Source organism: Mastomys coucha, unplaced genomic scaffold (genome assembly GCF_008632895.1).
Source record: "Mastomys coucha isolate ucsf_1 unplaced genomic scaffold, UCSF_Mcou_1 pScaffold15, whole genome shotgun sequence".
Lineage (NCBI taxonomy): Eukaryota > Metazoa > Chordata > Mammalia > Rodentia > Muridae > Mastomys > Mastomys coucha.
In genome coordinates, this window is record NW_022196897.1 from 69,700,888 (window position 1) to 69,711,397 (window position 10,510).

At 36.1% G+C, this 10,510-nt stretch overlaps 1 protein-coding gene across 3 annotated transcripts in view; it reads left to right on the forward strand.

Annotated features, from left to right (window-relative positions):
- Window positions 1-6,896, forward strand: part of Fsip2 (fibrous sheath interacting protein 2) — a 73,860-nt gene extending 66,964 nt beyond the window's left edge. For all 3 annotated transcript variants that reach the window (XM_031370805.1, XM_031370804.1, XM_031370807.1), the window contains 3 exons: window positions 2,664-2,707; window positions 4,860-4,929; window positions 6,700-6,896. In XM_031370805.1, coding sequence (XP_031226665.1) covers window positions 2,664-2,707; window positions 4,860-4,929; window positions 6,700-6,836 — 251 coding nt within the window. In that variant the 3' untranslated portion in view covers window positions 6,837-6,896. The remainder of the gene's footprint in view (window positions 1-2,663; window positions 2,708-4,859; window positions 4,930-6,699) is intronic.
- Window positions 6,897-10,510: the final 3,614 nt, after the last annotated feature.

A 10,510-nucleotide genomic window follows, 5' to 3' on the forward strand; every position in this document is an offset into this window, starting at 1 on the left:
TTTTTTGATGCCAGGGCCAAAAAGCAGGAGACGGTAGGTTGGTGAGCAGGGGTAGAGGGGAGGGAACAGGGTGTTTTTGGTTTTTGGTTTTTGGTTTTTGGAGGGGAAATCGGCAAAGGAGATATTATTTGAAATGTAAATAAAGAAAATGTCTAATTTAAAAGAAAAAGAAAAAGAAACACCTTCTCTCAAATTGGATATAGAAATAATTTTCAGTTTTTATTAATGATCCTGTCTGAACACCATTATCATACAAAAATCTGTAGAAATAGTGAGATTCCTGAGTTATGGATCATAGATTGTAAGATCCAGCATGGCAGGAACCGATTAGCTCTGTTCTTTGTTTTCATTCTGTAGTATAAAACAATTGTCTACGAGTCCAACTGAGGCTCATTCCCTGTGGTGAAATTTTGTGTTTTATTTTGTTTTGTCTTACTTTGATATTTAGATTATGTATATTTCTTATATTCTCCAGTGATATTGTCGCTGACCAAGTCATTTTCACCAATTCACCTGAAGATTCATCAAGCAGTTCTTTTTAATTTTGTTATAATATTGACCAAGTTTGTTCTTATGGAATTTACATGTTAACTTAAGATGAAAAGTCCAATGATAAGAGCGTAAGATAAATCCAGAGGTTCAAAAGTCCTTCCCATTTTACTACTGACATAATTTCAAAGCATTCCAGTGGTTACAAGATTCTCCATTAGCTCATTCTAGCCCAGTGGCCTTTCCTCCGTCTTCCTCCACTTCTCTTGCGGCTTACTCTACTGAAGCAAACTCTACTTCCTAACCCCTTGCTCTCCATCAATCCTACAGGGCCTTTCTCTTGCCAAGACTTCTGGAGTATTCTTTCCCCTTAGTCTGCCTTATTCCTTCCACTCTTTAGATTTTTCCCACTTAGCTTATCAGAGCAATCTCTTCTGATCACAGCCCCAGAAAAATGAAATTTTATTGCCTTCTTTGGCATAACCTAGGCCATGTCTCTGCTTTTCTCCCATGCAGTTGTCTAAAGAGCATTTATGTTAATTATTTGATCTTGACTGCTTTTATCAAATGAAAACTTGCTGAATTGATTTCCATTAAAGCCTAAACAGCATATTAGTATATAGAAATTAAAAACACTGAGTAATACAAGATGTAGATGAAGATAAAGGAATGGGGAAGAAGAATGTAAAAACAGTTTGAGTTATGAGTTAGACAGTTAAGCTGAGATAACTTGATCAACTGGACATTTCAGGATAAATTTCAATGGAGAGGTCAGACTGAACATAATTATTCCTAGTTTCATACAATATAAAACAAACTTTCCAGTGTGAATAGATGAACTGCTTAAATAAATAGAACTTTTATACAGCCCCTTAATCAAAACAGCTTCTTAGATTATTCTGGAAGTCCAATGACTATATAGGGACATACACTGATGTTTACAATTATGGTCCTCATATGAAACACAACTATTTTCAATCATTTCAAAGCAAAACTCAGTTCAGCTGTGAACTATATAAAGCAAAATAAAATTCTTTAGAAATATAATTAATCAATCATATAGTTGCTAATTTTTTCAGATATCTCAATCATTCTTATTTACTTGAAATATTGACTTTACTCTTTTTGCTAGAATTTGTTTTGCTACCAAAGGATTATTTATATGATGGCTTTTGATGACTTCATATGTATAGAGCATATAGTACTGTCCATCTTCTCTCATGTCATCTTATAATCAAAATAAATGTTTCATTTCCATTTTACTTATGAGGAAGCTAAGTCAGAAAAGTTAGATTTGCTTCTTCACCAAGTTCTAAGTAACAAAGCTAAGACTCAATAGAACTTTGCTGGCAGATTACTCACCTCCCTGACAATGACTCTCCCAGAAACTTTGCTTGTAAAGTTACTTCTAATTCCTTGTGTTTCAGTGATGTGCTACTCTCTCTCGGAACTTTTTTTGAACTTTTTGAAGGAGATGCCATTGGATTTTCTTTTCAAGTATTGACTCAAAGATTCCCCATTTTAAAACATTGTCACTACCTTTATTGCAGTTGTGTGTGTGTTGTTTTGAAAACAAGATCTTACTATGTAGTACTGGCTAGACTGGAAATTGCTATGGAGACCAGGCTGACCTTAAATTCACAAAGATTCTGCTGAGATTAAAAGTGTGTACCAGTATGCCTGGCTCATTTTAACTACTGTAATTAAGTAAATATAAAGTATGTTAAAGTTGGAAGGCCTCTTAAGATTTATCATGAAAGTAATCTCTTTTTTATAGGATTAAAAGAAAAAACTGGCAATGGGTTTCAGTGGCTTCACATAAATGTATAACAACTGAAGTACAGAGCTTGTCTCTCCTGATGCATCACAATCATCTTTCATAATTTCCAAGTAGAAGACAAATACAAGTTCTATCTTCTAGGGTTCTCATTTGTGTCAAATTTGTTCCAATTTTATGTCCACTAAAACTAATAATAACTCTATGTGCCTATATTATATGATTTGAGGTGAAAAGATTGTATTTTTACCAACAATATATATGGGTATATTTATGTATATATATATATATGCATATATATATATATGCATATATATATATATACACATATGGGTATATATATATACATATTATTTATGTATATTTGTAAAAAAAAATTTTTTTCTGCCTTTTACAGAAAGTTGTCAGGGACCACAAGAAGGACACTCAAACAATGTTGAGGTAAATTTTTTTTCAATATCCTCTCATTTCTGTACTCCAGGATCCAGTTGTTAAATATCTCAATTTTCAAATCCTATCAGATACTGAGTGGCATTATTGAGGAAGGAGCACCAGGACACATTGCCCTGTTCACAGTTCCTTCACACTCAAATCTCCCTGTTCAAATGAGAACTGTCCTTGATATCACAAAACTCCTTTATGAAAGTTTATAGCCTTGGAGTTGAATCCAGAATTCAGTGGTTTTGACAGTAAACCACTGATTCTCAGCACCTAACTTCAATTCCATTAATACTTTGTTATGTTTCTGAAGAAAAGCCTAAACATGAGAGTTACTTGATTCTGTCTAGGACTAAGGGTCCAATGATGACGTGGTAGATACAGACAGGACACACAGGGTAATTTAAAAGATGGGCAAGAGGGTGATGAATGCCTGACTCCATCATGTCTCTGTGTTCTTTACAAACTGACTTTACATGCAGCTAACTTCTACATGGTGTGGGCTGAAGAATTTTCCTGTTCTTCAATCCTTTAAATTTAATAGTTCCAGCTGTATCTTCTCTTTGTTTTATTCTTTCTCAGTGTCTTCTCGATTTATTTAATCCAGCATTGTAATTTCTCCCACATTCATTAGTAGAGAATAACAAGCAGTGACTCAACAGTTTTCCAATAATACAAAAAAGTACAATTTCAGACCCAATTTATAAACTCCTATATAACACTTAAGATACTGTTGCCAATCTTGCAAAGACACTAGTTGCTTCTGTACTCAAACTAATCTTTATTTGTGGACATAAGCATTATATTTAACAGTCTCCAATTGCATTCAATTCATACATTGCAGAAATAAAATAATGTGTCTAAGGAAGTGGGGCCAAGAAATTCTAGTTTGGGAGTCATTATCATTCTTTGGATGATGCTAAATTCCTAACTAGTCCACACCCTTTTGCTCTGGTACTTTCTCTTTGTTTAATACATTGTCCATACACAAACTATGACTAAAATTTTTACTCAGTGCATTTCTAAATATAGTTGCATAAGCTCCCTTCATGTACACATATCCATTATCTGATTACACCTGAAAACTGTAGATAATACTTGGGATCTGAAAATAAATAGTAGACATTTAGGCTGGGAAACCAAAAAAATAAAAAAAGATAGGATGATGTTTGCTTAGAAGGCCTTGATACTTAAACTCATGGGCAGTAGGGAATGGGCTGCTCTCTGCTGCCCTCCTTGCTTTGAGAGGGATGGGACCATTAGATGGCAGCTTCCAAGCGGGTCTAAAGTATGGGGTGGACCTGTTGGTTTCGTTTTGTTTCTGTGCTCTGTTTAGTGTCTTGGAAAAATGGAGGTGGATACCATTTTTCCTAAAAACTATGAAAGATAACGTATAAGGAGACCAGAGCCCTAGGACATTTTAACCAGATGATTAAACTGGGGAGGTTCTGTTAAGAGTCAAAGGCTGAGGGAAATTATGTATACAGACTTAAGAAAAGCAGTACTTACATGTCAGTCTGAAGTTTCTCTTGAGTACTTGAAATTACATTGAGAAAAGATTTTGAGAAGTTAAATTTGGCAGTGGCTGCACCTTGCCTTTTAGGGGCAGTTAACTGCTCTTTTATTCAAAGAAATGACACAAGTCTTCAGAATAAAGCAGTATCTGGCATGCTCCTGGTAATGCCAGACAAGTGACTTTATCACTTCAGAATATATAAATTGCTAAACCCTCCACAGAAAAACCTCAGAGTTGTGAAGTGAAACATTTTGGCTTCTCCCTCATCATTTTATCTTTTCTCAGAAATATGTTTACAATTTATTGCAATGAATGCGAAGGAGGCATTCAATAAGCAGCTGGCATTTCCCAAGAGTCACTAGAGATCAGCCTTGGGTTGTCATGAGGTTTATAGTCAAGGTCAAAATCCATCACCAGGACAAATACTAAGAACTATAACAGGAAAAATTCACCTTCCTGGGTCTCGAAAGGGGCTTATTTGATGTAAAAAAAAAAAAAAAAAAAAAAAAAAAAAAAAAAAAAAAAAAAAGACAGATTTCACTTGTATGAAATTGTGCAATGTTGATACATTTTTAGATATTTCTTGGTATATATAATCGTTCCTGTCCATAAACTAAATATGTCAATGTGTTTTGGCAGTTCCTCACCATCTATGAAGGATCAAAACATATGGCCAGTAGTTCACGTCTTTCAAAGGAACATGTTTCAGGTATGAAATGCTCACTTTTAACCACCAAGGAAATAAAGCACTTATTAATATTATTGTGAATCAGAAAATTTTATCATTGATCTTTCCAACATGTGTCACCATTTTCTTGTTTATTATTAATATGTGATTGAAACAATATCCATACCATTTGTATAAAAACCTACAGGTTATTACATCAATTATCTTTTAACTTTGGACACCAAGGGACAACAGGTGGTGTGACTAGCATTTGTTAGGCCATAGTTACTCACATATTATAAAAGAAAAAAGTGGAAAAAACTGAGGAGAAAAACTACAGTAAGTTCTTGAAAGTTATATAGCTGCTGTGCTGCAAAGGGCCCTGTGAGTTTTTCTTTCAGGGGGAAGGTGGCTACAGTTGTTCAGCAGCAACACAGTTCACATGAATTCCAGAGCAAAGTGGATGATGTAATAAAGATGTAATAAGTCGTCCAATGGAACTACCATGATGCCACTGAAATACACTAGATTCTTAGCAGCCTTCTCACAGCTTAGATTTTTAAATAAGAAATTAAATATGAATAGAGAATTCCCAACTTTTGAAAATTATACATAGTGCAGTTAGTAAACAATTATGAGTTATCAATCATAAGTTGATATAGTTTCTTACGGAGGAGATTATTAATAGTTGACACAGAAAACTAAATCTGAATACTGACATTTTCATGTTCTATGCAGTGGATCTTACAAGACAAAGAAATATACCTATAAACTTTCAAAAGAAAACTTACACAATAGGATAGAAATTACAGCACTTTAGTATATTTCTGCTTTTACTAGAGAACTATAAACTAGAACCCATGTACAGAGTAATGAAATGTACCTTCCTGTCCAGCTCATTAGGTATTTTCTATTTTTTTTTACTTTTATTTTTATTTTAGATATTTTCTTTATTTACATGCGATTTTCTCCATTCCCAGTTTCCCCTCCAAAAAACAAAAAAAACAAACAAAAACAAACCCCTGTTGCCTCCCCCCTCCCCATGCCTGCCACCCCGCCCTCTCCCACTTTCTGGCCCTGGCATTCCCCTACACTGGGGCACAGAACCTTCACAGGGCCGAGGTCCTCTCCTCCTATTGATGATCGATTTTGCAATCCTCTACCATACACATGCTGCTTGAAGAATCAGACCCCTCTATGTGCAGTCCTTGGTTGGTGGTTGAGACCCTGGGAGCTCCGAGGGTACTAGTTAGTTCATGTTGTTGTTCGTCCTAAGGGGCTGCAAACCCCTCAGCTCCATTGGTCTTTTCTCTAATTCCTTCACTGGGGACCCTGCACTCAGTTCGATGGATGGCTGTGACCCTCTACATCTGTGTCAGTCAGATACTGTCAGAGCCTCTCAGGAGATAGCTATATTTAGGCTGGCTTACCCTTCCTTCAGTCTCTGCTCCATAGTTAATTTCCACAACTTCTCTTTCAAATAGTTTTCAGGAGGGATAAGAGGTGGACTTCGTACACCTACCTAGAGATGCCTCAGGATACTACATCCTGAGAGACAAAAATAATTGCATTGTATTGCCTGTTTACAATCATTTTACCTGTATAATCCTAGGCCAAGGTCTTTGACCTCAAGTTAATCAGCCAATGAAGACATTGCTTGTACAATTCCTTCAGGAGACCATAGTAAATCCAATGAAAACATGCCAGCTGTGCTTTTATCTTTCACCGATTATTTTACAAATGACAACTTCTGAATTCTAAATCACTGCTGTTGTAATGTAACTGCTTTTACTAATATCTTTTCTCTCACAGAAATGTCCAGGAGCAGTATTTCCAAGCAAGGGTCTAAAGTGCTGGCAAAGGTATCGTCAACTCTCTCAAAGGTGTTCTCCCGGTCGAGCGGCAGTATTCCTAAATCCTCGTCACCACCTCACCAGGACAAGTCCTGAAGCTTCTCCACTTGATAAAATTGTGATTCTCTATAAAATAAAGTGATATTTAAAGTAGAACATATCATTCAGTTATTATAGTAAATAATAAGTCCTGTTTAATTCTTAGAAGATGTATCATTATAATGTTTAGCATGTAGATGACAAAACTAATATGAGTTATTCAACACAATTATGCAGAAAACTGTTCACTGTCTAAGGTACCTCCAGATAGTTCATACCTCAACAACTTATACCGTTCCATCACCTATGAAGTGTTATTTGCAAACTTCTATCTTTATCACTGGAAAGTTAGAAAAGAAACTAAGATAATGCCCTACCTAGGATAAACACCATAACCAAAAACAACTTGGGACAGGAAATATTTTGTGTAGTTTATAAACTCTCAGGTAACAGTCCATCATAGAAGGAAGTTAGGGACAGGAACCAGGAGACAGAAACCGCAACAGATCCATGAAGGAATGTTTCTCACTGACTCACTCCTTGTGGCTTGCTTAACTTATTTTCTTATCCAGACAAGGACCATGTACCTATTAGCAGTATTGTCCACAGTGATCCACTGGGTCCATCCATACCAAATATCAATCAAGACTTCCCTACAGCTTATGTTACGGAGGCATTTTCTTAGCTAATTTTCCCTCTTGTCAGTTACATCTAGGTTTGTGTTGAGTTAACATAAACTTACTGAAACAGGAAGTAAAAGTATTTAGATTTTTAAAAACATTGATAATAATAATATTATTCATTGATAATGAGAAAAGAAGGAATTTGGAGAAAGAAAATATAATAAGGAGACTATATATAAGAATTGTATGAGTCCTGGAATCAATTAAAGGCAAATTGTTTTCCATTTCTCTGAGGGATTTTATTGGTCAGATTATTTGAGCAGGAAGAGCCACTCTAAAATGTAGGTAGCCCAGATAAAAGATAGCAGGGAGCTTTGGTTCCAAGTAATGGAACTTGCCATTACTTATTCTTGCTGGCAAGTTCATCCATCTCATCTCTGTTACTGCTGCATTTGTTCTTTGACGTTAGAGCTCAACGCCAGGCTTCCAATGTGGAATGAAGACACGGGCCTCTCCTGGAATATTGTGATAATATTTGAAGGGTCTTTCTACTGGTAATCATCAGAGAAGTGGATTGGTGTTTTAAAGTTTCTTTGCTGAACATGGTGCAATAAAATGTGAAGTAGCCAATGACAAGAAGTACTCTGGTAAATCCACAAATCCATTGAAACTAAACAAAATTCTCTTCAACAATGACTGAATGAAAGAGGAAATAAAATATATTTTAAAGATTGTTTGAGAAAAATTAAAATGAAAACATGGTTAATCAGACCTGGTTGAGTTAAAAGAGCACTAAAGGGGAATTTTACAGAGATAAATGTCACCAAGTAATAATGTAGAAAAAGCTGGAAAAAGCATCAATTTATCTCTCAGTGATTCAGAAAAATAAGTACAAATTAATCCCAAAATTACCATAAGGAAGGAAATATATATATCAGATCAGAAATAATTCATATAGATAGCAAAAGTCAGCAAATCAGAAGTTTCGTTGAAAAAAAATAAACTCTTAGCTAATACAAGAAATAAGATACAAATGAAGTAAGAGAATTAGAACAGATGTCTCTGAACAATGATTATGAGCTATTATGAACAATGCTATATAACAGATTGGAGGAAAAAGGTGCATAAACTGTCAAATAAGAATCAAAATGATGTTGAAATGTAGACAAATAACAAATGAATTTCAATTAAAAAATCCCCCCAAAAAAGACTTAGTAGCCTGTCTTCATAGATGTAGTCTGCCAGTATTCAAAGAATATTCAGTAGCAATTGTCCCTAAACATTTCTAAAATATGAAAATATAAATACTTCCATGCTCACTTTATGAAACTATTATAATTCTGTGAAATAGAGTCACAATGACACAGTCATTAGTTTTCTATTTAAAATTTACAGTCTAACTATAAAGAATTAACTTTATTAACAGACAAGTGGTAGATATTTACCATATTAAAGTTTAGATTGATAATATAAATTTTGAGCATAAATTACCAAATTTTACATTTCCCAGTACCATAAAAAAAAAGCTCTGGTCTTCACTGCATGTTTACAAGAATCTTAGTAACTGAATCTTGCAACATTTCTGTGAGTAACATTGTTTAATGCAGTGGCCACTGAGGCCAAAAGACAGCATTCAATCCTTTGAAACTGCTTTTAGAGAAGGTGTGAGCTGCTGTGTGGGTACTGGGAATCAAACTGGATCATATGGAAAAACAGCAAGTGCTCTTAACCACAAAATCATCTCTCCAATCTTTGTTTCTGCAAATACCTTCAGCTCCTTTGGTCCTTTCTCTAGCTCCTCCATTGGGTACCCCATACTCAATCCAATGATTGACTGCTAGCATCCACCTCTGTATTTATCAGGCACCAGCAGACCCTCTCAGGAGACAACTATATCAGGCAACTGTCAGCCTGGACTTCTTGGCCTCCACAAAAGAGTCTGAGTTTGGTGACTGTATATGGGATGGATCCCCGGGTGGGGCAGTCTCTGGGTGCCCTTCCCTTCAGTCTCTGCTCCACATTTTGTCTCTGCATTTGCTCCCATGAATATTTTGTTACCCCTTCTGGGAAGGACTTAACCATACACATTTTGGTCTCACTTCTTCTTGAACTTCATGTAGTCTGTGAATTGTATCCTGAGTATTTAGAGCTCTTGAGCTAATATTCACTTATCAGTGAGTGCATACCATGTGTGTTTTTTGAGTTTGGGTTGCCTCATTCAGGATGATATTTTCTAATTGTAGCCATTTGCCTAAGAATTTCATGAATTGATTGTTTTTAAGAGCTGGGTAGTACTCCATTGTGTAAATGTAGCACATTTTCTGTATCCATTCCTCTGTTGAAGGCCATCTGGGTTCTTTCCAGCTTCTGGCTATTATAAATAAGTCTGCTATGAACATAGTGGAGTATGTGTCCTTGTAATATGTTGGATTATATTTTGGGTATATGCCCAGGAGTGGTAAACTGAGTTGTTAGATAATACTATATCAAATTTTCTAAAGAACTTCCAGACTTATTTCCAGAGTGGTTAAACCAGCTTGCAAGCCTACCAGCAAAGGAGGAGTGTTCCTCTTTCTTCAAATCTGAGAACTGGCCCGCAGTCCCACTCGGGTCTATGTTCACTTCAGGCGGATGTTAGACAGGACCTGCAAAATGAAACGGTCGAGAACAAAGAGGCGGATGCCAAATAGAGTTTTATCAAGGCATCTATTTACTTGGGGGTATTTCGAGCTTATATAGGCAGGTAAGAACTGAAACCGAAATCCCCAGAAACAAAATGTATGCATAACATAAACATTGCGGGAGGAGTCAGGAAAGAGTCAGGAGGGAGTCACGAGGGAAGGTCACCAGCGGCTTGGATGTCTGAGGATGTCCTCTGGCAGTAGGCATTGTCGCAGGCATAGTTGTATCTCAGCGTGAACTTCTCAGGCAGCTTCTTTCAGAGATAAGCTGAAGACCTTATTCAGAGATAAGTCTTATGTCTTAATTCCCCAGGTGACCGCCTCAGGCGAAAACCCCAAAGTCCCGAGGCTGAACTGGATGTGGGAGGCAACACAAATCCTCACCATCATCTGCTGACACCTGAGTTTTTGATCTTAACCATTCTGA